The following is a 25,381-nucleotide window of genomic DNA, read 5'->3' on the forward strand; positions in this document are numbered from 1 at the left end:
TTTTGTCGGCTTTGGGCAGTTTTAATCCTCTGTTGGATAAGTTTAATCTTCTCTGTTGTTACCTGAATCAATTCGGGACCAGGCAGAGCTCTGTCTCCAATTTCGGTCCAACATATCGGCGACCTACACTTTCTTTCGTACAAGGCTTCATACGGTGCCCTGCCAATGCTAGCTTGATAACTGTTGTTGTAAGCGAATTCCACTAAGGGCAAATGCGTTCCCCAACTTCCTAGGAAGTCCAATACACAAAGTCTAAGCATATCTTCAAGTGTCTGAATTGTCCTTTCTGTCTGCCTATCCGTCTGGGGATGAAAAGCTGTACTAAATCTCAGCTCGGCTCCGAAAGCCCTCTGTAGACTCTGCCAAAATCTAGAAACAAATTTAGGATCTCGGTCTGACACAATAGACATCGGCACTCCATGAAGTCTAACAATCTCGTTTACATATAACAAGGCAAGTTGATCGGCGTTGAAGGTAGTCTTAACAGGTAGAAAGTGTGCTGCCTTAGTTAATCTATCAATAACAACCCAAATCGAATCCATACCTTTCGGTGTCTTCGGCAAACCAATCACAAAATCCATGGAGATGTGTACCCATTTCCACTCAGGAATCGGCAAAGGTTGAAGAAGTCCTGCCGGTCTTTGATGTTCTGCTTTCACTTGTTGACAATGCAAACACTGGGATACGAATTCGGCTATTTCTCTTTTCATATTCGGCCACCAAAACATCTGTTTCACATCCTGATACATCTTGGTGTTCCCTGGATGAACAGCAAACTTGGAACCGTGAGCTTCCTGTAAAATTCTCCTTTTCAACTCTGGGATGTCGGCCATGCATAACCTTCCTTCAAACTTAAGCACTTGATTTTCGATAGTGTATCCTGATCTCGGCTTTGTGACAATCTCCTTGGCTACTTTCTTGAAGAATTTATCCTCCATCTGTCTTGTCTTTACCTCATCAACAATAGTCGGCTCTACTGCTGTCATGGTCAAACACGCCAAATTTCAATCTGACTTTCTGCTCAAAGCGTCGGCTACACTGTTAGCTTTACATGGGTGATATTGAATTTGCATATCATAGTCTTTCAACAACTCAAGCCACCTTCTCTGTCTCAAATTCAATTCCTTCTGAGTGAACAGGTACTTTAAACTCTTATGATCTGTAAAAACCTGACAAGAAGCTCCATACAAATAGTGACGCCAAATCTTTAAAGCAAATACGACGGCTGCTAGCTCCAAGTCATGGGTGGGATAGTTCCTTTCATGTGGCTTTAATTGACGAGATGCATATGCTATGACTTTACCCTCTTGCATCAATACACAACCCAAACCCTTATGCGATGCATCACTATAGATATGAAACTCTTCATTACCTGATGGAAGTACGAGTACTGGTGCTGTAACTAACCTCGTCTTCAGTTCCTGGAAAGCTGACTCCTGATCTTTAGTCCATTCATACAGTGTTCCCTTCTTAGTCAATTGCGTCAATGGAATTGCAATCCTTGAGAAATCCTTCACAAACTTCCTGTAATAACCTGCAAAACCCAGAAAACTACGAATCTCGGATACATTAGTCAGCCTCGGCCAATTTACTACGGCTTCAATTTTGCTAGGATCAACTGAGATACCCTCTTCATTAATCACATGACCCAAGAATGAGATAGTAGGAAGCCAAAACTCGCACTTGTTAAACTTAGCATACAATTTTCGGTCTCTCAAAATCTGTAAGGCAAGTCTCAAATGATTTTCATGTTCAGCTTTACTCTTGGAATAGATCAATATATCATCAATGAAGACAACTACAAACTCATCTAAATATGGCTTGAAGACTCTGTTCATTAAATCCATAAATGCAGCAGGGGCATTGGTCACTCCAAAAGGCATTACTAAAAACTCGTAGTGACCATATCTTGTTCGAAAAGCAGTCTTTTCAACATCCTCGGCTTTAACCTTGAGCTGGTGGTAACCCGACCTAAGGTCAATCTTAGAGAAGACTCGTGCTCCTTGTAATTGGTCAAGCAAATCATCAATCCTAGGTAATGGGTACTTGTTCTTAATGGTGACCTTATTAAGTTCTCTGTAATCAATACAAAGGCGGAGTGTGCCATCCTTTTTCTTAACAAATAAAACAGGTGCTCCCCATGGTGAAGCGCTCGGCCTAATAAATCCCTTATCCAACAATTCTTGTAGTTGCAGTTTCAATTCCCTAAGCTCAGCTGGGGCCATCCTATAGGGTGTTTTGGAGATCGGCTGTGTTCCCGACATGATGTCAACTGTAAACCCTATCTCTCTATCGGTTAAGTGGCCAGGCAATTCGTTTGGGAAGACGTCGGGGAATTCATTAACAACTAGGATGTCGGCTAAAGTAACATTTCCATTCTGATCATCCAGTATACTACACAAGTAGCCTCGACACCCTTTCTAAATTAACTTATAGGCTTTAATGGACGAAATCAAGTAAGGTGGGGGCACTATCCCTTTACCCTGGAAAATAACTTCGGCTAGGTTTGGGGGTCTCAGTGTGACACTTTTCGAAACACAATGGATAGATGCATGATTCGCGACTAACCAATCCATTCCCAGTATAACGTCAAAATGAGTTATGTCCAGAGGCATTAAATCTACTAACAATTCGACATTCTCAATCGCAACAATACATGCTCTATAGATGGATGCAACAATCATAGATCTCCCAGATGGAGTAGACACAGATAATACATAATCAAGGGGCTCTAGTTCTCTATCAATTTTCTCGGCAAACTTAGCAGATATAAACGAATGCGTAGAACCCGAATCAATCAACACATAAGCATCTTGGGAGCAAATTAGGAGTATACCTGACACCACTGTCTCAGCATTCTGAGTGTCCCCTGGTACTAGCGCAAATACTCTGCCTTGTCTCATCTGTCCTTTTCCAACATTACCCTTCTGGACGGAACCCGAGGTATTCTCACCTTTCTTGTTGTTATCAGCCTTTGTCTTAGGGCAATCTTTCACATAATGACCTATTTCGCCACATTCATAACAAGCTCCAGACGTCCGGTGACAAACCCCGAAATGTTGCTTCCCACAATCCGAACACGTCGGTTTAGCATTACCTTCCTGCCTCAGGTTACCAGCACTGCCCATGTTCGTCTTCTTCTTGGTGCCCAACTGTGCTCGGCGATTGTCATAGTTCTGTCTCTTTCGCTGGTTCTCCCCCGAGCCCTGGTATCGATTCAGGTTAGCTTCGGCTTGAATGGCTTTGTCCAACACTTCGGCGTAAGTCGACATATTGTGCAAGTTAACCCGGTCTTGAATCGGTCCGCGAAGCCCACTCTCGAACTTCCTGGCCTTCATGTATTCGTTGTTGGCCATGTGAGGTGCAAATCTCGCCAATTCAGTAAAAGCGCGGTCGTATTCCGCCACTGTTCGGTTGCCTTGCGTCAAAGTATGAAATTCGGTAGCCTTGCGGTTTCGAACACTTAGGGAAAAGTGTTTGTTGTAGAACAACTCTAAGAATCGGGTCCAGGTCAGATCTGGATTGCTTTCTCAAACCATCATCCACCATCTGCGAGCGTCATCATCTAACGTGAATGCTGCCAACGTCACCTTCTGAGCGTTGGTGCTAGGAAAGATCTCGAACAACTTTTTCATCTCCAAAACCCATGCCTCAGCCTTCATTGGCTCTATACCCCCAGAGAATCTTGGTGGTTTCATTTTCTTGAACTCCCTGATCAAAGCTATCGTGCCATCCCCATATAAGGCTGGCTGCGGAGGAACTTGCGGCACTGGAGGAGGTGGAGGCGGAACTACATTTCGGCCGTTGGTCAGCTCGGCCTGGGTCGACGTAGCACTAGCATACTGCTGTCTTATTTGCCTCAACTCGCAGGCCAAACCTTCAACTAATCTTTCTAGTCTGTCCATTCGGTCTTCGGGCTGATCCCGGCCAATTGGAGGTCTACCTCTCCTCATGATACTATGAGCATGCAAAGTGTGACTTTAAAACAAATAAGCAAATAACCACGTAGGCAAGTAACAAATAGGTATGTCAAGACAATGCACACCTCGTTCAAATAGCAAGCACCATGATGCAATCCTAACATCTTTCTAAGGGAAATCCTATGCTCTTTAGGACTCAAAGTGTGTGAATAACGTATACTGAGGAACTTGTGCTCTGATACCATTCTGTCACGACCACAAACCGCCCCTAGTAGTTTGGTGCCGTGATGGCCAGTAACCCGAGATTTACCGAAGGCCAACTTTCAAAGGTTTAACACAATCAGAGTATAGTATGCGGGGCTCGCAAATGCGGAAGCAATAAATCAAAACACAAGTGGTCCAAAAGAGCAGTGCATAAGTTTAGTGAAATGGCATACATCTTTACAACTCGAATACAACAAAGCAAAAATACATATTACATCTTGATCAAAAGGCTTTTTGAGCCGACATATACAAAATACAGTGAATACAAGCCAAGAAGCATGATTTTCAAGATTCGCCGACATAAAAGAAATGACATCACCGACGTGAATACAAAACAAGCCGACAAAATCATGGATCCAAAACAAGCTTTCAAAACACATTCTAGGCGTCGCCGACGTCCTACTCATCACCTACATATATATAGAGAGGGTGAACTTGGATACTCAGTGAATGGTACTAGTACTAAAGGTTTTGCATGAATATAGCCGAAGTCTTTCAAAACGAAACATGCCAAAAACCATACGAATATTAGCCGAGATTCTTTCAGAGCAAAACACATGAAACTTTATCAAAACAAGGGATGAACCGTATTCATCTATCAAAGTCTTACAAGTCCCAAGGGATGCTTACTGACATCGGCAAAACACAAATCAAGCTTTCCGAACAAACAAATCCACGCGGTAAACCGTCAGTGGCAAAACAAAGACTGCACGATCCGTAATCGATTAGTCGAAGGTACTGCGAAAGTTTATAGTCCTCCAGCTCGAGGGACTTGTGTTACTTAGGCCCGTAGCCCACTTTAACATGATGGGACTTGTGTTACTTAGGCCCGTAGCCCGCTTTAACACAGTAGTCTTTCCAAGAGAGGACCGTATCCTTTTTATACTTAGTGCTGCGAAAGTTTAGAGTCCTCCAGCACGAGGGACTTTTGTACTTGGTACTGCGAAAGTTTAGAGTCCTCCAGTACAAGGGACTTTTCAAGAATGACATCAAAACAAGGCTTATACTTGATACATCAAAACAGAGCTATTCATTCATGCTTAACAAATACTTTCGTCGAAACAAAGCAAAGCAAGATTTATCAAAACAGTATAACATAGTTTTATTAGAAATACCACTCACATAGATCTCCTCGGGTATAGGCTCAAAGCAAAGATCAAGGACCTACAATCACATGGCAATCACATTCTCAAAACAAGCTTTATATGTATGCAAATGATCCCGACATTCTCACCAGATCCAAGTTAATAACAAAGCAAAACATGCTGGGAGTTTAAACACTGCTCCCGTCTCATGAAAACACACTGGGAACCAACCAGGTCTTTGCCGAGGTCCCACACCTCCTTGCCGAGGTGTGGTCCCGATGGCCTCATTCAAAAGCAGAGTCGGGAAAACCTGGGTTTCCCTTTGAAGAACATAATGAACATGATCATGAGGAAGATGAATGCAAAGGTCATAACTTGTTACAAGAATCTGAGATTTCATGCCATGAGTTCAAAACATGGACCTGGGTACCCATACAAGAAGATCATGCAAGAACAAACACAAAACATGGTTCTTGTTTCAAACTTTCGGATCAAAACGAGACTTTTCTTCAAGAACACATGAATACTATCTTTTTCTTTCGAAACCAATTTCAAATCGATGCATGACATGCAAAACAGATCCGATCATGCAATGCAACTAAATGATTAATAGGAACAACAAGAGTAGGTTAAGATTCTAACCTCAAAACTCGAATCTAACGGCTCAAACCTCGAAGATCAAGCTTGGAAGATCTATTCTCACTCAAGGACTTCTCCTCCTTTCTCTAGAGCTTCTCTCTCTAAAGGCAAAGATTTGAGACAAAATGATTTGTTTCTAGGTCTGCCGGCTGTCTTAACAATTAGCTCGGACACGTGGCGCTATCGGGTTGGTTCAACTCAAAAGGTGATTGATTGATAATACAAGTCTATGACAAAGCGTATGCAGCAAGCCAGGGCAAAACACATCGGCAGTAATGACATCGGCTAAAGTCAAAGCTTCGGCAACAGGGTAACAAAGACATCGGCTAGGGAGGACGACGCTGGACTAAGCTGTGCCACACCTTGGCCGGGGTGTGCCACACCTCGGTCTAGGCCATACCTGCCCAAGGACAAAGATCACTAAGTGCAAATCATCTCGGCAAACATGCCCGGGGTGAAGATGAGGGTCGGACAAGTGGTTCCAAGGCAGCTCTAGGTACAAAGGTTCAAAGGTGAACTAAGCTCAAGATGACCTCGGCCACACACACACCAAGCAAAGAACAAAATCATGCAAGCAACACTTAAACAAAACAAGGCAAGGCAAAACTTTGCAAACAACATAACAAGACAGGATCATGCATGAACGTATGCAAGCATGACAAGAGTAAGGTGAGGGTTGCTACATGTCACTTACAACCCCTCATGTATTGGTAATTTATTTTCCTTCCTCCCACTTACATGTAATTTCCCCCAATGATTTTTACTTATGTTTGAGAGTTGAGTAATTCTTACCTAAGGGGCAATTTGGGAAGATTAGCTTTTTAACTTTTTTGGATTATATCACCTCTCTATTTTTTTATACAAAAAAATAAAAAAAAAAATTAAAAAGTCACATTTTTACCATCTTCCCAAAACACCACTTACACATATTACGTGATACTATGGCATACTTTGGGAAGAAAGAAAAAAGATTCTTTTTGGCTTAAGCCAAAAACCAACAGCAAAAAGGCTTTGGGAAGTTGGACATAAGTCAACAAGTGAATGTCAAAATATCCTCGTGTGTGGATAAGCCAAAAAAAAGCAAAATTGTATGAGGGTAATATGATTAATTTACAATTTTACAAGTGATATTGTGATATCCCGGGTCTTGGATATGACTTGAACGTGCCTTTTGGACTTTTTTTATTTTTATTTTTATTTTATTTGGCACCTTGATGGTTTGTGTCACATTGATGCTTGAGAGTTCGGACTTGTTTAATCTACTTAATGTTGGGTCAATTTAAATGTTTTGAGTGTCGGGCGTAAGGACGAAACTAAGGGGACCGAAATCACCTTAAAAAGTTTAGGCCGAGTCAGGTGGGACTGCACGTGCGGGGGCTTAGGCCGCACGTGCGGATTGAGGGCCGCACGAGCGGGAGGGACCTGGGTCGATGTGTTGATCCTGCATTAATTGCACGTACGGTGGGAAAATTCCACACCTCTGGGAAGAGGCTCTGCACGTGCGGCCAGACGCGTGATCTGTTTCTTTTTTTGTGCATTTCAGCTATGTATTTATCATTTACTCATTTTTCTTCAATTTTGAACATATCTCTCTCTCACTCTTTATAATCTTTTCTCTCTTTTTCTCTCATATCTCTCTACTCAAACCCTCAAAACTTTACATTTTCTTTTGATCCCAAGAATCTATGGAGATTTTGGTACTAGTTCTTCATACCAAAACAACAAGCATACCGAGGGTTTCATTTTGACCGGTGGAGATCAAATTCTAGCAAAATTAATTTTTAGTTTTTCTCCTTTTCTCTCTTTGAGGTAGGAATTTCTTTGATATTTTTCAATACCTCGTTTATAGATAGACATGTGGTAGGTTTTATTGCATAAAAACCTTGTTGTTATGGTTTTTTTTGAAAATCATGATAAAAGATCTAAGACTTGATTTTGAGTTTGAGATTTTTTGTGGAATTGAATTGTTGTTTGGGTTAATTGGGAAGTGGTTTAACATGTTGGTGTTAAGAAGAAGTAAGGCCCTAATTTTTGTAATAATGCTTAATAGGTAAAAAAAGGTTGAAATTGTGAAATAATCAAGTTATGAATTAAGGGAATTGATTAATAAATTGGTGATTAATTTGGGATTAATTGGGTTTCATGAATTTTAGCATTAACCTTGTGTTGGGTTGTTCATAGTTAAGTATAACAAATTGGTAGCTTGTTAATTGCTAAAAAGGGGGTTCAACCATGAGATTAGAATTATTGGCTTACACTTTTATTGAGTTGAATTGAATGGATTATGACTTGGTTGTCCAAAGATTGGTTTCTGGTTAAATGAAGGAAATGAGTTCTTTTTTTTGAAATTATAGTTAGTGTATTGTAAATGGGGAGTTGTGGAAATTTATTATAGAAAGAAGAAGTAATTACAACTCTTTTACAAATTAAGAAAGAACTTTGGGTAGAAGTCGAAAACCTTTGAATATTATTGTTGTTGTCAAACTTAATGCCTCATAAGAATTGGATAACTGTATTACGTGTGTTTAATACATTTTGTTAGAGGTTTTGTTCTTGGTCATCGGTGGAGGATGACATTGTGATGTTGAAATGATCATATGTATGTAGTACACTCGAGTTATTTATGCATGTTGTACAAAGTGATGGTTTGAAATTGTGCTTGCGCTGAGAATAAGAGGTACCAGTACCTTCCAGCTAGCGCCTGGAAAACTTGGTCGTGCTAAGAATGAGAGGTACCAGTACCTTCCAGCTAGCGCCTGGAGAACTTGGCAGAGGTATCATTGCTTTCCAGCTAGTGTCTGGAAAATTGGCTTTTCGTTGTGAAAAGATGTACCGTTGGCTTATTGTGCTTATGGCAGGTAAAGTAGAGTTGTTTATTATTATTGTTGAATGTGACTGTGATATGTCTTGTGTTGTGATGATTGTGGTTCTAGGAAACCAAGTTGTCATACAAGTTGAGGAGGTAGTGGTTGGGCGTGCATTGTTTCCATCTCTTGCGCTAAATGGTTATGTGTACATGTGGGTGTAAGAAATTTATTGTTGTTAGTATTTTCCTTAACCTTGGGTTTTAAGGCATGAAAATGTGATGGAGGTATTTATGCATTGATATTGTAAGAAATAAGGAAAAGAAAAAAATCGGATCTTTGTGGTTTGTTTCAAAGTCAAGGTAATTATTATGTAATATTTTGTTAAAGATGGAAAATGAGAAGTAAATGTGAATTGATGTATTGTTGAATAAATCGGGGCATTTTAACAACAAATGTATCTATGCATATATATACTCTGGTTATAAACCGTCACAATATGTATATGATATAGTGTGAAGCATTCATGATCATAGCTATCCATATGTTGTTATTGTTTATGATCATGTTGAGATCCCTACTGAACTTTATGTTCATCTCACGCTACTAATTTTTTTTCAGGTGAACATAGAGAAGTGTTTCAAGGTCATGGATCTTCTTTATCTGTTGACCACAGGGCCTTTTATTTGTGGACGGAATGCCATTGATGTAAAAAGGGTTAAACCCTTTCTCTTAATTTAGAAGATGCCTATGGGCAATTTGTTGGGAAAAACTACTCACATTACATAATTTCACATTGCATATCGCAAAATTATGAGATGAACAAAACAAACCTTCAATCCTAGGAAAAATAACATGCTGAATAAGATACAGATAAAATATAAAATGGTTAAAGGAAGCAAACCGAAGCCTGTGTGATACCACAGTCTCCTTAAAATAGATTCACCGCCTCACCGTTGGGTGCTGGAGGTACGCCGGCGTCTACTTCCCAAGATACGACGGTTTTTACCAAGTACAACAGAAGCACCTTCTGATTAGCTTAGTGAACGAACAACGACAGCACTCTCTCTTAGGAAGAAAATTATAGGAGAAGTAGACTGACAGTGTATGGATGTCAAGGAAAAATTCTATATCTCTTTTCAAGGAATAGGGCCTCCTTTTATACACCATGGGGGAGAGGGGAGGAGCCTCTAGCCATCAAGGCTGGCAACTGATGCTAGCAAAACTGCCCAATCAATTTTGTAAAACTGATGAGCCTTAAATGTGTGAGTTATATACACATTTATAAGTCAATTTTTTATTCAACCATTTTTCTCCAACAATCCCCCACATGAATAAAAATTGACCGAATACAGCAAACGCTCAACGTTTATCAACAAAGACTCAGAAAGAGAGAGAGCACATAGACTAACCCTGCATCAGAAAAGGTAGCTGTTGGCCTTGAACCTTTCGTAGTGAAAGCCTATCGGATTTACTGGCTGACCAGTGAACATGATGTCTTGAACTGTTTTGTCGTTTATGTAAATCGAGACAATAGACCTCACACAAGAGTTAGTCCAACCATTGTTCTTGTTCTCACTGGTGTGTCCGGTATGGCCCTGGAACACTAGCCTGGTTCTGTGAGTGTTTTTAAAGAATTCAGCCTTGGAAATTCTTAAAGAAGCGGCCCCACTTCGCACTCACGTAGGTGACCTAGATACGATATTTCATTATACGACATCACTAAGGTCATTAAAAGCATTAGCTTAACCTTCCACCTCCACCGGGCATCACTGTATAAAGGAATGGGCAAGAGGATTTACCTCTTCAGTGACTCACCCGTTACATGAAGTTAGGTTGTCCCTTTGAACTTAGATCTTGGGATCTCCAGTCAATTAGGTTGGGTTTTTCGTTCCGGTAACCTTTACTAAAGGCCTTAACCCCATTCCTCTTGACGACTTTTCTACTAACTCTTGAGTTATCCCTTTGGTTAGCGGATCCGCAATGTTGTCCTTAGACTTGACATAGTCTAGAGAGACAACTCCATTTGGGAGTAGTTGTCGTATGGAATTATGTCTACGACAAATATGTCTAGACTTTCCATTATACATATTACTCTGTGCTCGACCAATCGCTGATTGGCTATCGCAATGAATACTGATAGCTGGCACAGGTTTCGGCCAACGTGGAATATCCTTAACAAACTGGCGAAGCCATTCAGCTTCTTCAGTTGCTTTATCTAAAGCAATAAACTCAGATTCCATCGTTGATCTCGAGATACACGTTTGCTTGGCAGATTTCCAAGACACGACTGCCCCTCCGAGGGTAAACACATAACCACTAGTGGATTTGAAATCTTTTATATCAGATATCCAATTTGCGTCACTATACCCTTCTAGTACCACTGGGTATCTGGTATAATGCAGCCCATAATCCAGGGTGTAATGGATATACCCCAACACCCGCATAATGCCCTTCCAATGAGTAGCATTAGGATTACTCGTGTATCTACTCAGCCTTCTAGTTGAGAGACACTCTCACCATTATTCTTGGTCAAATACAGACTTAAGTCTACCGGTGTCCTAAACATACTTGTATCTGACTTTCCAAATTTCTCAAGTATCTTATTAACATAATGAGCTTGAGAAAGTACAATACCACCAGATGTTCTGGTAATCTTAACACCCAGAATGACATCTACAAGGCCCATATCCTTCATGTCAAACTTAGAGTTTAACAATCTTTTGGTAGCTTTAATCATTTCATCATTGCTACCAACAATGAGTATGTCATCAACGTATAGACACAAAATGACATAACCTTTGTCAGTGTCTTTAACATATACGCACTTATCACACTCATTGATTCGAAACCCATTTGACAACATAGCATTGTCAAACTTCTCATGCCATTGTTTGGGAGCTTGCTTCAAGCCATACAATGACTTGACAAGCTTACAGACTTTCTTATTTTTTCCTGGAGCTGAAAACCCCTCGGGTTGCTCCATGTAGATTTCTTCATCTAAATCTCCATTTAAGAAAGCTATCTTTACATCCATCTGATGTATTTCTAAACCACGTAAAGCTGCTATTGCAATCACCATGCGAATGGATGTAATCCTTGTCACAGGTGAATATGTATCAAAGTAATCCAGGCCTTCTCGCTGTCTGTATCCTTTGATAACTAGCCGAGCTTTATATTTGTCAATTGACACATCCGCTTTCATCTTTCTTCGAAAGATCCACTTACTCCCCAAGGCCTTACTGCCTGGGGGTAGATCAACCAACTCCCAAGTATGGTTCTGTAAGATGGAGTCAATCTCACTCTTAATTATTTCTTTCCATAAAGGACTTTCAGGTGAAGTCACAGCTTCATGGAACGTTCGAGGTTCTCCCTCTAACATATAAGTCAAGAAGTCTGGACCAAAAGACTTTGTGGTTCTAGCCCTTTTACTTCTTCTTGGCTCATCTACTTCATCAGCTTGATCATCTACTTGATCAGTTATTTGATCATCCATGTGATCATCTATGTGATCGTCTTCGTGATCATCTATTTCTTTCATGGAACTCGGAACCTTGTCTTGGGGACGACATGGAAATACATCTTCAAAGAAAGATGCACTTCTAGATTCTATGATAGTATTCTTGCGTATATCTGAAATATCAGACTTGTGCACAAGAAATCTATATGCACTACTATTTTGTGCATAACCAATGAAAATACAGTCCACGGTTTTCGGACCTATCCTAACCCGCTTGGGTGTAGGTACCGCCACTTTTGCAAGACACCCCCACATTCATAGGTATTTATATGAAGGCTTGTGACCTTTCCACAACTCATATGGAGTCTTGTCCACTTTCTTCCGTGGTATTCTATTAAGAATATAATTCGCGGAGAGAATTGCTTCCCCCCATAAGTTCTGTGGCAACCCAGAACTTATCAACATTGCATTTATCATCCCTTTTAGCGTCTTGTTCTCCCGCTCAACAACACCATTTGACTGAGGCAAATAAGGCGCTGTGGTTTGGTGAATAATCCCAAATTGAGCACAAGTCTCAGCAAACGGGGATTCATACTCACCACCACGATCACTTCTCAATGCCTTGATTTTCCGACTTAATTGATTTTCAACTTCATTCTTAAAAAGAATAAATTTATCAATAGCCTCGTCTTTGCTTTTAAGCAAATACACATAACAGTATTTAGTGCAATCATCAACAAAAGTGACGAAGTACTTGTTGCCACCACTTGATTGTACAACTTTCAAGTCACACACATCACTATGCACTAAACCCAAAGGCTAGGTACTTCTTTCAATAGAATGAAAAGAAGACCTTGTCAATTTTGCTTCTACATAAGTTTTACACTTGTGTTGTGGATTAATCTTGAAAGATGGTATGTGATCTAACTTGATTAATCTACGTAAAGAGTCAAAATTTACATGACCCAATCTACCATGCCATAAATTAGGGAACTCAAGCATATAAGCAGAAGAAGAAGCTTTCTCATTAATCTTAGGGATAAGTGTCATTACATTCAATTTAAACATACCACCTGACATATATCCCTTCCCCACATAGACCCTGTCCTTGGTCAACACGACCTTGTCTGTTTCAAACACCATGCAGAAGCCATGCTTGCTTAGGAGAGACCCCGAGACAAGGTTCTTACGAATGTCCGGCACAAAAAGGACATCGTTCAAAGTCAGTTCTTTTCTTGAAGTCATCTTTAGGATCACCTTGCCTTTACCCTCAACAGCTGAGGTTGCAGAGTTTCCCATAAATAACTTCTCCCCATTTGAAACCGGTTCGAAAGTTGTGAACATTCTCTTCTCTGCACAAATATGGCGAGTGGCCCCAGTGTCCACCCACCACTCCCTCGGGTTTGACCCCACCATGTTCACTTCTGACACGACGGCTGACAGATGCATGTCGTCCACATCATGTGACAATTCCTCAATTTCAGCCATATGTGCCCGGTTTTTGTGTTGGGAAGGGTTTTTCCTGTAGGGCTTCTTCTTCAGACAATCAAATGCCCGATGCTTGTCACTTCCACCGTTGAAGCATTTGCCATCGAACCTAAAAGTAGGCTCCTTTCGCTTGTAGGCTAGCCTTTTGGAGATTCCTCCTCTAGCCCCCAACTTTGAGCTTTTTCCTGTCGGTGGTTTTTTCCTCGCCCCCGAGGACTCGCCATGCTCAACCATGTTGGCTTTGACAGTGGAGGTACTCCCTCCTTTCTTCCTGTTGTCCTCTTCAACCCGGAGCTTGACAACGAGCTCTTCGACTGTCATCTCCTTTCCTTTGTGCTTCAAGTAGTTCTTGAAGTCTTTCTAGCCGTTAGACAGCTTTTCAATCAAAGCAGCTGCCTAGAATGACTCACTTAGGACCATCCCTTCTGCATGTATCTCGTGCAGAATCACTTGGAACTCTTGGACTTGACTCAGGACAGTTTTAGAGTCCACCATCTTGAAGTCCAGGAACCGGCCGACGATAAATTTCTTTACCCTAGCATCCTCGGTCTTGTACATTTTGTCCAAGGCATCCCACAACTCCTTAGCCGATTTCTTGGCATAGAACACATTGAAAAGCGGATCTGCCAAGCCGTTTAGAGTGTAATTCCGGCATAAGAAGTCTGCTTGTTTCCAAGCGTCTAGAGCCATGAGCTTTTGTTTATCTTGCTCATTCTCCTCTACGGCTAGTACATCTTCGCTCAGAAACCTCGCAAGGCTTAGAGTAGTCAAATAAAACAGCATCTTCTGTTGCCATCTCTTGAAATTCACTCCCGTGAACTTCTCTGGGCACTCGTGATGATTGAGCAGTCCTCTCGGAACAGCAGGAGTAACAACAGGAGAATTGACCACAAAGGTCACAGCAGGGGTTGGCAAGCCAGTCGCCCCGGGGTTCGGATCCCTACCAACATTAGCAGCAGCAGTAGCAGCATCAGAGACAGTTGCCATTTCTAAAAAATTACAACAGAATTTTCACTATTCTGTATTTCCAGAAATCAAACTTAACACTAGAAAATCCCACAATTGGAAATTTAATTCAAAACTAGTCTCACCACACAACCTAGAATCGAACATGGTCAGGAAAGTTTCCAGGAAGACTGGAGGGGTCACACCGGTCCCACTTAAAACCCAGTTAACCTTAGACAAAACTTTCAAGAGCATGTTGACTCCTAGTCCATGGGAAACAACTTTAAGAATTAAATTTTTCAAGGGATGAACTAGGTTAAACACACCTAGTTCCAAACTGTACAAGCAATTATAACAAAATTGCTACAATGATTACAAGCAAATAAAACGTGCTTTACATTTTGGTGAATAACCACAAATGAACACTCAAGCAAACAATTGCTTCAAATATTTAGTCCAAATTAATCCTTTTTCCCATTTCCATAGGTATTCCTGCAATAAAGAGTTAGCAGCAAAATACAACAAAACCTCCCTCAGCTTTTCTTTGCTTTTGGCAAAGTAGTGATTGAAGGGGAGGGTACTAGCAAACAAACTAATAAATAACTGTAAGTAAAGATTAAAACCAACCCTTAAGTTACACATCTAGAATTTAAACTAAAAAAAACTGTAAAAAATTAATTACATAATAAACATATAATTAACTATATAAGTTACAGACCTAAATTAAATATAATTAAACCATATTTTAAATTCGTAAAGGTTACATATGAACTTATGGTACACTAAACATGTAATTAATTGAGGCAACTTACAAACATTTTATAACTCCTAAATACTTAAATCACATTACTAGGCAAGAATTGCAAATGACATGATTAACATGCAAATAATTCTAGAGAAATTAACATGAATTTAAATATAGGCAAGTTATAAACTTTACAACTCCACACCTAAATTAAAGATTAATAGGTACAAGTTACATGAAAATTTACTACCTAATAAACATGCTAGAAATGTAAATTACACTAAAAATTAAACCCGAATGAACATGTAATTTATATTGTAAACTAGAAGCATGTGAACTAGAAGCAAGTAAATCTAGAAATACAAGGCATGAACCGGTACACCATAAATTAATAAATTAATTAGAAAATACAGTGAATTAACGTTGCACCAATGGAACTTTTCTTCCCTATTGATAACAGTGGCCTATTCCATGCCATGGGAAGACCAAACAGTAGCATACACAAAATGGCAAAATCAAAAGCTTAACCCTGTGTACATGCATCTAATAAACCAATTAACTCATTTGTACTACCAGTGGCCAATTACATGCAGAATTATTACACACACCTATGAATCTATTAATCTAATTCTATGATAAACGTCGAATCTATTTTAAGCATGTTGGGAAAAACTACTCACATTACATAATTTCACATTGCATATCGCAAAATTATGAGATGAACAAAACAAACCTTCAATCCCAGGAAAAATAACATGCTGAATAAAATACAGATAAAATATAAAATGGTTAAAGGAAGCAAACCGAAGCCTGTGTGATACCACAGTCTCCTTAAAATAGATTCGCCGCCTCACCGTTGGGTGCTGGAGATATGCCGACATCTACTTCCCAAGATACGACGGTTTTTACCAGCTACAATAGAAGCACCTTCTGATTAGCTTAGCGAATGGACAACGGCAGCACTCTCTCTCAGGAAAAAAATTATAGGAGAAGTAGACTGATAGTGTATGGATATCAAGGAAAAATTTTGTATCTCTTTTCAAGGAATAAGGCCTCCTTTTATACACCATGGGGGAGAGGGGAGGAGCCTCTAGCCATCAAGGCTGGCAACTAATGCTAGGAAAACTGCCCAATCAATTTTGTAAAACTGGTGAGCCTTAAATGTGTGAGTTATATACACATTTATGAGGCAATTTCTTATTCAACCATTTTTCTCCAACAAAATTTATTTAATTATAACTCTTGTTGTATTCATATTGTATTCGGATGAGAGAATCTTTATTCATGTGTTCTTGCAAATATAAAAAGTTTTCGTATGTTATCTTTGAAATTGAATCTATAATAATGGTTTGGTAATGGAATCCGAGTAATAAAAAGCAGGGCGATATATTAAAATAAGGACGAATTACACTAACAGTCCCTATTAATGACAATTAAAGACATTGTTGCTCCATTTGAAGCGCAAAATCGTCATACAACTTATTTTGTGTCGGTTGACTTATATGTTGTTTGAAATATAATGACATTTTGTTTTTATAATGTTGTAACTTTTTTGGTTATAAAATTTTATTTGGTTTGATTTTCAGAATCTAATTTTAAATTGTTTTTAAGAAACTAAAAATTAAATTAGTGGAAAAAAAATTAAAAACATATAATTTTTATATAATTTTATATTTTGGGAGGGTAGAAATAATTTTTTTGATATTTATTTTCATTAAAATAGTTTTTATTTTTTTAAAAGTCAAACACGGTGACAACTTTGATATCATTATTAAACCAATCCATTAAATCAAAAAATACAAAACAAAAAATATTTTTATATATTAAACATATCGATTATACATTAAAAGTCTAATAACCATCTATTATATGATAACAATAAAAAAAACTATATGTTAACAAAAAGTACAACCATCTATTACATGATAACAATAAAAAAATATCAACAAAAACAACCACTCATTATATGACCATCATCCAAACATATACTTAAAAAATTAATTTGGTAAAAAAATAAGAATAAATAAAAATGCAAAAAATTTATCGTTTTTATATAATTTTATCTGTAGTGAGTAAAAATAATTTTTAAAAATTTAAAAATAATTTTTTGACATTTATTTTTGTTAAGCTAGTTTATATTTTATCAAATTGACGACTTTGCCCTGGAAATAGAGCAATAATGTCTTCAATTATCCTTATTTGGAACGGGATTCAAAATTTAAGATCAAATGTATCACAATTGAAAGGTCAAGGACTAAAATGACACAAGTCCCAAACTATAAGGACTATTAGTGTGATTCACCCTTAAAATAATTTTGAAAAAAGCAAAAAAACTACTTATTCTTATGTTACCAAATGATTTTGTGAATAAGTCAAAAAAACTAGAAAATAAGCAAAAAAACTACTTATTTCTATCTTTCCAAAATAGACCTATAATGAAATGAGTTTGACCACACATTTAATTTTAATAGAATGCTAAAACGTAAGATTTAATCTTAGAAATGAGATGAAATAAAATTAAATGATCATTTATTAAGCTCATTTAAGGAATGATCATTTTCTTATAATGGTGAATGATGATTTTATTTACAATGTATTTTTTTTTTGTCAACCAAACATAAAAATAAATATTTTGATAAAATAACTATTTTATAACATTTTATTTTAATAAATCAAACACTACTTTTCAAAGGTATTACAAAATAGATGGCAAATACAACATTAGTCTGGAGAGTTTGTTGGATTGTATAACAAGATTACCCTCAAAATTTATTCCTAAAACAGTTTTGCCTCATGAGGCGGTTAAATGCTACCCCTCAGCACGTGTTTTTAAATTTGGGAGGGAAACTCTGTTAATACTGAGCCTGAACCTCATATATATATATACATATATATATATGTACATACATACATATGGAAATACAGCTTTCTTAAGCTCTCTTCAATCAAGCTTTGTTCTCTCAACGATTTGACGTAAGTTTTCTATTTCTGCTCTCTCTCATCCTAAGCTTCTAGTCAATTGCCGTACATTTAGATATTTTTATGTACAAATGTTTGTGTTTTTGATTTCTCAAGATCGGTTCTTAATTCATTGATGAATACGTATACACTGTGTGTTTATAGAACTATTGTGAATTACGATTGTGAATACGATTCAAGAATTACGATTGATGAATATAATTTCCGTATACTGTGATGTTTTGATTCAAGAATTAGGATTGTTTTGAGTGTATGAGGAGAATCAGAGCTCCATCAAGAAGTTTGATTCTAAATAATATATATATACATACAGAAACACAGTTCTCTCAAGCTCTCTTGGATCAAGCTTTGTTCTCTCAAAGATTTGACGTAAGTTTTTGTGTGTGTTGGTTTCCGATGACACTGCCAATCAGGTACTTAGCTAGAGAACATCGGCAGAACAAATGGCGCCCGAATGACCTGTCACAGAAATATAAGACCCCGGCGGTGGTTCGTCCACCCGGGAGCACTCCGACGATCAAGTCAGTGCTCAATTATCTCTCAAAGATAGCAAAGAGTGCTTTAACTCACTAGCCAGAATACAAAAAAATATACCTTAGACCCATGAGGGTGTCTTACTTTTATAGTTAGCACTGACCTAATCCCTGTAGAAGCCTAGCTTCCCTTGGACTCTGGCCCAATGCCCATATTGGACTCTTTAATAGATAAAGATAAACTCCCTAAGAGATTTATCCCTATCCAGGCTGAGATCCTCCGCCATTCTAGGAGTTTTATAGCTTATCCGTTTACCTCGGATTCCGGCATCTTTGTAGATAACCTCGACCTAGCCGAGATCATCTCGGCATCATGTCCAGGACACGTGGCACCTCGGCTGGCACTTCGGTGCCACCTTGCCCACGTGTTGCTACTCACAAAATATGTCCCCACAACTTCCCCCTAGGTTCTATTACCTTGGCATCCTGAGGTGATGGAACCTATATCATTTGACCATATAGCATGTCGGCTAAGCTTGCTTTACCCTTCATTACCGAGGTTATCACACATCGGCTCTATATGACAAAAACTTCAGTGTGTTTGCATCAATGCCTTAGAACCAAGAACTAAGTTTTTTCATGTTCTTTAGCTGAGATCGTCTCCCTAACCGAGGTCTTTGCTTCAATAAATCAAGAACTCCAAGAGTTTCTACATGCGTATGAGCTGACACGCATAGTAACTTAACCATTTTCGCCACGCGCCTCGTCCCTATTGAATCGTACCTGACATGCGCTATCAAGTCGTGTCGCATTTACATGCGCCGTCTGACAGACACATCGTCCTAGGCACACTAATTGCATTTTTTTTGCCTTTTCATGTTTTGATCAAAAACACTTCCCTCTCTCTTCAATGTTTCACTTTTGCATCTTCGTCTTCTCCAAACTTTCTCTCTCTAACACTCATCTCCCAAATCCTCCATTTTCATTCTCTCGAAGCTTTCTACAACTGCTTCCATTCTTCCCCTCCAGTGAGGCATTCACCGTCCTGCTACTTGTTCCACTGTCATTCAACTTCGGCATTCATTTCACCGGCGTCACTCTTCCTGGTAAAGCCACTACTTCCCTTCGTTTCAATTTCTTGTTTCATTTCAAACTGTGATGCTTGTACACTGCTACTGTGATTTTATTCATGTTCTTGAATCTTCATTCGTGTTGTAAATTTTTCCTTGCTTGCAATTTGTTTCTAGGTATATACACATACTCACACACTATTCATATACTTGATGTTCTTTATAAATTGCCACTGCCTTCAATTTGTGCACATTTACATTTTATGTAATGTTCTTGAACCTTTTCTAGTTTTCTTTAGTCTAAATCACTGTTCTTCTTTGCTTTCTTGTTGTGTTCTCCAGATTTTTGCCTTCAATTCTTGTTTTCATAGTCTTTAGGTTTTGGGATTTGTTGTAGAACTCACAAACTTTAGGAAAAATTGAAACAAATTCCCCTTAGATCCTCAAAAACTCTTGCCCCATCACACGTTTAGGTTTTAGCTGAGATCCTTCAAGCCTTAACAGAACAATTCCTTTTGAAATCCAACACTTCCCCCACTTTAGCCGACGTCATGGGTATGTTCAGGTGGAGGGTAGATACCCCAACTAAGTTAGAATACTTCAGGCAGGAGTTTGCCATTCTTGCCGATGTCCACCTTAGGTTGGCAGAGGAGGAAGACTCCATCATGCCTGATGGGGATTCCATGCCTTTCCCAGTAGTAGCCTTTATTGAGTGTGGGCTTAGGTTCCCCCTTGACATCCTCTTCTGTGAAGTCCTTCACTATTACAAACTGAACCCAATGCAGCTTTCCATTAACTCTTACCGAGTTATCAATGGTATAATTGCCTTAGCCAATGATATAATTGCATTAACTCTTGCCGACATCCAGTATTGTTACACCATGTGCGGCCTGAAGTAAGAAAAGGGCTATATCTATTACCTTAAGCTGAGATCCATAGAATACAAACTTGTCGCCGACCTCCCAGACTCCAACAAGGGTGCTAGAGACGATTATTTCATCGTCTCGGGCAACTGGGTGTTCCCACCAGATGACGACCTTCACATCTACCCCTTAAGCCGAACAGTGTTCAAAGAGGGAAATGGAAGAGCCAAGTGTCACTTTTACTTGCTTTAAGTCTTCTTTTTCTTTACTTTGATACTTTTGTATGTTCTAACGTCTGTTTGTTTTTTTTACTTGCAATCCTTCCTCAACCACCAAAGGACTTTCGTATAACATTCTTCCGAAGCAAGGACTTCAAGAAGCCACTGGACTTGCCTGTTAATCAGCGCAAGGCTCCTCTACTCCTGAACTATATCCTGACCTACAAGTCCATCCTCCCAGACGTTCCTAAGAAGAGCAAGTCTCCACCCTCAGTAACAACTCCCCCAACTACCTCCTCACCAAGGCCTGACCAAGCCTCCACATCCGACCCAGCAGAACAACCATCAACTTCTGCTCTACAACTGATTCCACCTTCTCAGTGCCAACGCCAACGTCGAGCTCCACTTCTTGCCCCTGCAGGTAGAACTCGTAGCCGTAGACGCCAAAGTTCTAAGGCATCTGCTTACGATCCAGCCAACCCACCAACTGCACTTCCATCGATCCACCTTGGCACTAAAGTTACTATTGCCATCTCCCCCGATGAAATGGAGCAAAAAAAGGCCGTTGCTAAAGACCTTCTTGCTGACATCCCCAATGTCATCGCAGTTCAATCTTCCCCTTCCCAGTCTCAACCCAAATCGATGCCAAAGAGGCTGAAGAAAGCCCAAGCCAAGGCGACAGTGACTCAGATCGACTCTGAGGACACCTTACCAATCCCAAAAATGGCTGAGGTAGAAAAAAAGGTTCCTCTGCCATCTAAAAGAGGCCTGCCGAGGCCGAACCCTCCGAATCCACCAGGTCAAAGAAGTTGAGGTCGGAGTCCGCTACAACCTCGGGGTCCCTGAAATCTAATGTCCCCTGGGCCTCTTCAATCACAATTAAGGACAAGCCAGTCAGAGTCGGTGACAGCGCGACTGACATTGATGTCGGCGTTGCCCTCTCTACTGCCTTACTCCTTTCCAATGACCTCGAATGCAACGCCGAGGTCAGCGATTATGAAAATTTGGCTCTGATGTTGCAGCACTTTGTACAAGTAAGCCCCTAACACTTGGTACTCTCCATTCTCTATTTTTTCCATACTTAGAGAGTTTTATTAACTTTTGCTTTTTCTATTTTTTCTAGGCGATCCAGCACGCCAACTCCTTTGCAATGCAAGCTATCGATATTAAGAAGGAGTTGACCCGCAAGATCAAGGAGGTTGCTGATTTGCTTAAGACCATTAATAAAGCCGAGGCCAAGATGAAGACATTGATAGATCAGGCTAAGGCGGCCAAACAGGCCCAAGACGAGGCCGATGAAAGGGCAGGGGCTGCTGAGGTTATCGCAGAGGTCCTCAAGGCCGAGAAGAAAGAGGCCAAGGCCAAAATGATCGAAGCCCAAGCCGAGCTCTGAGATGCTTTGGCCACCAAAGCTGCTGAGATCAAAGCAGCGGACGAGAATGCCTACGCTGAGGGGGCAACCGACGTCCATGAGGACTACAAAAAACAAGTCAGAGAGACATGCAACAAGGGTTACACCCTGGGTTGGATGGCTGCTCTGAAGGAGTTGGCTGTCCCTGAGGACTCTCTTCTTAGAGACGTAGGCCGACTCGTGCTGCCGTTCCCTCCCACTTCAAGCCAATGCAAAGCTAAGGCTGGGGAGGAAGAAGAAGAAGAAGAAGGAGAGGAAGTTGAAGATGAAGAGACCAAGGTGGCTATTGCAGAAGATCCTACTAGGGCCAAGTCCTCAACTCTGAATGAGCAAGTCCTAGACTTGACTCAAGATGAGGAGGACGAGGTCTCAAAAGGTGCCTCTGCCCAGAAGACAACATCCAAGGTGCCAATCGCCTAGAGGAGCATTGATCAGACTGTACGAGAGATTGATGCTGAGCTCGAAGCTGAGAAGGCCGCCAAAAACATTCCCCAGTTGTCTTCTGGGGCCGAGACACAGCGTGCCGCCGACGCCGAGTAGTCTTGCCATTAACTCTTTCTTTGTACTTAGTAATTTTCTGAACAATGTTTTCAGCTTTCATATTTGGCCGATGTGCCACTTTTGTAATCTGAACAAGTAGTCTCTTTATAGGCCGAAGTGCCTTTTTTCTTCTTTTAATGCAAGTACAACTTCTTTTTTCAAGTGTTTGTATGTTTGTCTCCTTTTTACTGTCTCGTACGATTCCATACTTAGAACAATTTGCATGTCTTCAAGATACACTTTAACTGTGCAATTTCCTCAGGGTAAATTACTTCGGGTATAACTGTTGACTGTTTATCTCGGCCATGGCTTAATACTTGAAAACATTTGGAAAAATATTTTCACAAGTGCTTATTTAAAACTTGCCACTTTACTTTCACTTATCAAGACTTCTGTCTTCCATTATATTCCAAGTCTTGGCAACATGGTAATCTCGGTAAGTACATAGATACTTCTTCAACATAACCTTGTCTTAACTTCAACTTGTAAATTTTCCTTAAAACATTTCAACAAGTGTTAAACCAACCTTCGCTTGTAAATTCCAACTTCCAAACATTATTCTCCAGCTCTCTGCCCCCTACCTATGATCTTGTAGCCGAAGTTAGGTTCAAACAGAGACTAGCCGAGGTTCTTCAACCTTCGTTCCTCTATCTCAGATATACTTTGTTTCAATCTGTGTTTGATTCTGCCGATATGGCAAGTCCAGGTTAATTCAACTTAGTTCGATTCCATTATATACAAGTGTAATTCGACTCTGCCATATAATGAGTCTAAGTTACTCATAATGTTTCAATCAGAAACATTGCTAACTTAGTTCAACTCTATTATATGCAAGTATAATTCAACTCTGCCATATAATAAGTTTAAGTTATTCATCATGTTTCAATCAGAAACATCACCAACTTAGTTCAACTCTATTATATGCAAGTATAATTCAACTCTGCCATATAATAAGTCTAAGTTATTCCTCATGTTTCAATCAGAAACATCGCCAACTTAGTTCAACTCTATTATATGCAAGCATAATTCAACTCTGCCATATAATAAGTCTAAGTTATTCGTCATGTTTCAATCAGAAACATCGCCAACTTAGTTCAACTCTATTATATGCAAGTATAATTCAACTCTGCCATATAATAAGTCTAAGTTATTCGTCATGTTTCAATCAGAAACATCGCTAAGGTACTGGACAATTGTTTTACACAAGTGTGAAATTAAAAATCGAGCTAAAATTTTATTATTTACTTCAGCTAATAACAAAAAACTTTAAAAGATGCAAAATCTAATGATAGAAAAATTTCAAGTTGCAAGTGTTCCAGGGTCTTGGTAACTTTTTGCCTTCACTGTCTTCAAGCCGATGTGCCCCATTACCCAAGACCGAGATGATTCTATATGGCCCCTTCCAGTTTGGGCCAAGCTTGCCCTTTCTCGGATCTTTATTGTTGCCGACGACCTTTCTCAGGACGAGGTCATCAACTTGAAAATCTCGTGGGTTAACATTCTTATTGTAAGCCCTAGCAAGGTGCTGCTGGTTTGCCTCCAGCTAGATTGCTACTTTCTCATTTCTTTCTTCTAATAGGTCTAGATCTCGAGCTAAAAATACATCATTAGTCCCATTCTCCATTCTCCATTCCCTGGGTTCTGGTCCCTGGGATGCCAACCTCCAGTGAAATAACTGCTTCTGTGCCACAAGCCATGGCGAATAGGGACTCCCCAGTTGATCTTCTTGGCGTAGTCCTATATGCCCATAGTACATTGGGTAACTCATCCACCCACTTCCCCTTTGCTGCTTCTAACTTCTTCTTGATTCCATCTAAGATAACCTTATTGGATGCTTCTACTTGACCATTACTCTGAGGGAAGCTTGGAGTAGAGTAGTAGTTCTTGATTTTGTACTTTACACAGAAGCTCTTTATTAGCTTACTGTCAAACTGCGTACCATTGTCTGCTATTATCGCCCTTGGGATCCCAAACCTGGTGATGATGTTCCTCCATATAAAGTTCTTTACATCAATATCCCAAATGTTAGCAAGGGGTTCAGCTTCTACCCACTTGGGGAAGTAATCTGTTACTATGAGCAGGAACTTCCTTTGCCCAGTTGCCCGAGGCTGCTGTCTAACAAGATCCATGCCCGATTAGACAAATGGCCAAGGGTTGGACACTGGGTTTAAATCCGTTGCTGGTTGGTGTATCAAAGGTGCAAACCTCTGACATTTCTCACACCTTCTAACATAAGCTTCTGCATCTTTCTGCATGTAGGGCCACCAGTACCCCTTTAGTAATGGCCCTATGAGCAAGTGACCTGGCCCTAGTGTGGCTTTCACATACTCCTTCATATTTCATACAGGAAGTCTTCAACTTGTGAAGGATGTACACACCTCTAAAGGGGACCGGTAAAAGATCGTCTGCAGAGATGCCCTTCTGCTGTTAGACTAAATCTTGCCGACTTCAGTTTGATCTTGTGTGCTTCTTTACGA

At 39.8% G+C, this 25,381-nt stretch overlaps 1 protein-coding gene across 1 annotated transcript; it reads right to left on the minus strand.

Moving 5' to 3' along the window:
* Positions 1–24,511: 24,511 nt before the first annotated feature.
* LOC145798259 (uncharacterized) lies at positions 24,512–25,033 on the minus strand. The gene is made up of 2 exons (XM_082885767.1): positions 24,914–25,033; positions 24,512–24,799 (listed from the first exon to the last, which is right to left on the minus strand). The coding sequence occupies exons 1-2, from the start codon at positions 25,031–25,033 to the stop codon at positions 24,512–24,514; spliced, it is 408 nt and encodes a 135-aa protein (XP_082741893.1).
* Between the last annotated feature and the right edge of the window lie 348 nt (positions 25,034–25,381).

This window comes from Camellia sinensis, chromosome 8 (genome assembly GCF_055761805.1).
Source record: "Camellia sinensis isolate YWXY chromosome 8, ASM5576180v1, whole genome shotgun sequence".
NCBI classification, from domain to species: Eukaryota; Viridiplantae; Streptophyta; class Magnoliopsida; order Ericales; family Theaceae; genus Camellia; species Camellia sinensis.

What these genes read in the sequence shown, in the direction of transcription:
- LOC145798259 (XM_082885767.1), bottom strand. Translation starts at nt 25,033, where the DNA reads ATGGATCTTGTTAGACAGCAGCCTCGGGCAACTGGGCAAAGGAAGTTC. An exon ending in CTAACATTTGGGATATTGAT is followed by an intron (nt 24,800 to 24,913) that starts GTAAAGAACTTT and finishes TTCTGTGTAAAG; the next exon opens with TACAAAATCAAGAACTACTA.